Source organism: Cyprinodon variegatus, unplaced genomic scaffold (assembly GCF_000732505.1).
Source record: "Cyprinodon variegatus isolate N-32 unplaced genomic scaffold, C_variegatus-1.0 Scaffold609, whole genome shotgun sequence".
In the NCBI taxonomy this organism is placed as follows: domain Eukaryota; kingdom Metazoa; phylum Chordata; class Actinopteri; order Cyprinodontiformes; family Cyprinodontidae; genus Cyprinodon; species Cyprinodon variegatus.
The window spans coordinates 428598-430679 of NW_015151062.1; the positions used below are offsets into that span (position 1 = coordinate 428598).

General features: G+C 48.4%; 1 protein-coding gene across 1 annotated transcript in view; it reads left to right on the forward strand.

Moving 5' to 3' along the window:
- Nucleotides 1-2082, forward strand: part of idh3a (isocitrate dehydrogenase 3 (NAD+) alpha) — a 13058-nt gene that overhangs the window by 4669 nt on the left and 6307 nt on the right. The window contains exons 3-5 of the mRNA XM_015392835.1: nt 734-817; nt 889-1003; nt 1068-1255. Of these exons, the coding sequence (XP_015248321.1) occupies nt 734-817; nt 889-1003; nt 1068-1255 (387 nt within the window). The remainder of the gene's footprint in view (nt 1-733; nt 818-888; nt 1004-1067; nt 1256-2082) is intronic.

Below are 2082 nucleotides of genomic sequence, written 5' to 3' on the forward strand. Positions count from 1 at the left end.
TATTCATGCCCATTAGAAGACCAGTGGCTGGAAGTTGGAGGGGATTTTTCTGCCATTGGTCTGCGTTTGACTGGGAACGGCCATCTTGAATGGCTGCTGCTGTAGTCGTTGGAGGCGACGCTGTAAATATGGTTTGTGCAGCAGAGATGATGCAGCTCATGCATGTCTGCAGCTTCGCCCACGCACCGAACTTCCTCACTAACGGGTCTAAAGATCCCCGCCGTGTCACGTCTGCTTGCTCACGGGGAGTGATTTAGTCACATTTGTTTCACTTTTCACTACAAGTTTGCACTTTTGAGACAGTTTTGTTTACATCTCAAGTTTAAACTGTCTGATTTACAAGTTTGAACTTTGTTTCTAATAAAAGAGGAAAACCTAAAATACACGAGTGTTTTTGAAACATAGTTGAACCGTTTTCATTATCGTAAAAACAGATCGAATCGAAATTCATCAAGTCAGAACTGTATGAATGAAAATCGAATCGATTCAGGTCTTTAGCTAAAGTATCCAGCCTTAGTCCTCATGGGTTCTCTGCCCAAACATCTCCACCTCAGTCCTCTTTCTGAAGCTTCTTCTCTTGGTGATCCAAAGCGGCTCCTCCAGCAGCAGTGAAGGTGTCATTCGGACAGAACCCTGCAGCTTTGGACGGATCCTCCTGGGTTCTGGATGTTCTCTGTTCTGCAGCATAAAGTATTGAAACGGACCAGCTGATGGCGTTTGTGTTTGGCTGCAGATGCAGACGGTCACCCTGATTCCAGGAGACGGGATCGGTCCAGAGATCTCTGCTGCTGTGGTGAAGATCTTCGACGCTGCTAAAGTGAGTCTCCTGTTGGATCAGAACCGCCTCTCCTGGTTCAGATGTGGAAACCTGACCTGTTTTCCCCGCAGGCCCCAATCAGATGGGAGGAGAGGAACGTGACGGCCATCAAAGGACCCGGCGGAAAGTGGATGATCCCTCCTGACGCCAAAGAGTCGATGGACCGCAGTAAGATCGGCCTGAAAGGTCGGTCTGCTCCTCCCACTTTGCAATATCTCCTCTGGATCGCTCTGACCTTCGTCTCCTTCAGGTCCTCTGAAGACGCCCATCGCTGCCGGACACCCGTCCATGAACCTGCTGCTCAGGAAGACCTTCGACCTGTACGCCAACGTGCGTCCATGCGTCTCCATCGAGGGCTACAAGACGCCTTACACAGACGTGGACCTGGTCACCATCCGGGAGAACACGGAGGGCGAGTACAGCGGCATCGAGCATGTGGTGAGTACCAGAAGGTCCTGGTTCTGAAGGCCCAAACCCTCATGGCTGAGCCTCCACACCTTCATCATGCTGGAAATGTCTGGCCCGGTTCTAGAGCGTGGTTCTCTCCTGATTGTGTTCTTTCATACTAATCGGGTTCTCATGCCCCACATCCTGACGCTGCCACCCCCGTGCTTCACTGAGGGGCTGCAGATATTTCAGGCTGGTGAACACAGAGAGGAGTTAGCTGTTAGCTTTGGGTTCCTGATGGAGAACTGGTCTCCTCCTCCGTCTCCAGGTCCTTCAAAGATCTCAAAAACAAAGGCGAGAATATCATTCTTTTAAGCATCACTATATGGAACATGTTCCGATTTAAGTAATTTAAAAAACGTAATTTAAAAAACATTTCTGATGTTGAGAGGACCGTGGCGACCAACTCTCTGCATAGCCGCGTGTGAAGGACCGCCGGCTCTGATGCCGAGTTTTAAGTTTCATTTGGCAAAATGTTCATTTGATTTTTGTCAATCTGACTGTGTTCATTATTTTTCCTCCACTAAATGAAAAAAGTAATAATTTATTATTATCTAGAGACTATCAATAACAGGAGGTGAAATGCAGCTCTAGACTAGCAGAGCGTGTGGTGATGTCATCAGTACGCTTCTGTTCCAGTTGACCCATATTTACGCTCCGTTCTACCAGAGTCCACACTTTTCTGTGTTCTTCTAAAGAACATACTTGGCGAGGACACGAGTACGGACTCGTACTGTTGGCTGGCTCCGGCCCGCACTGAATCATGGGAAACGACGAGCCATGAAAGATTTTCTCCTGATGGATCTTTGGTCTCTTTA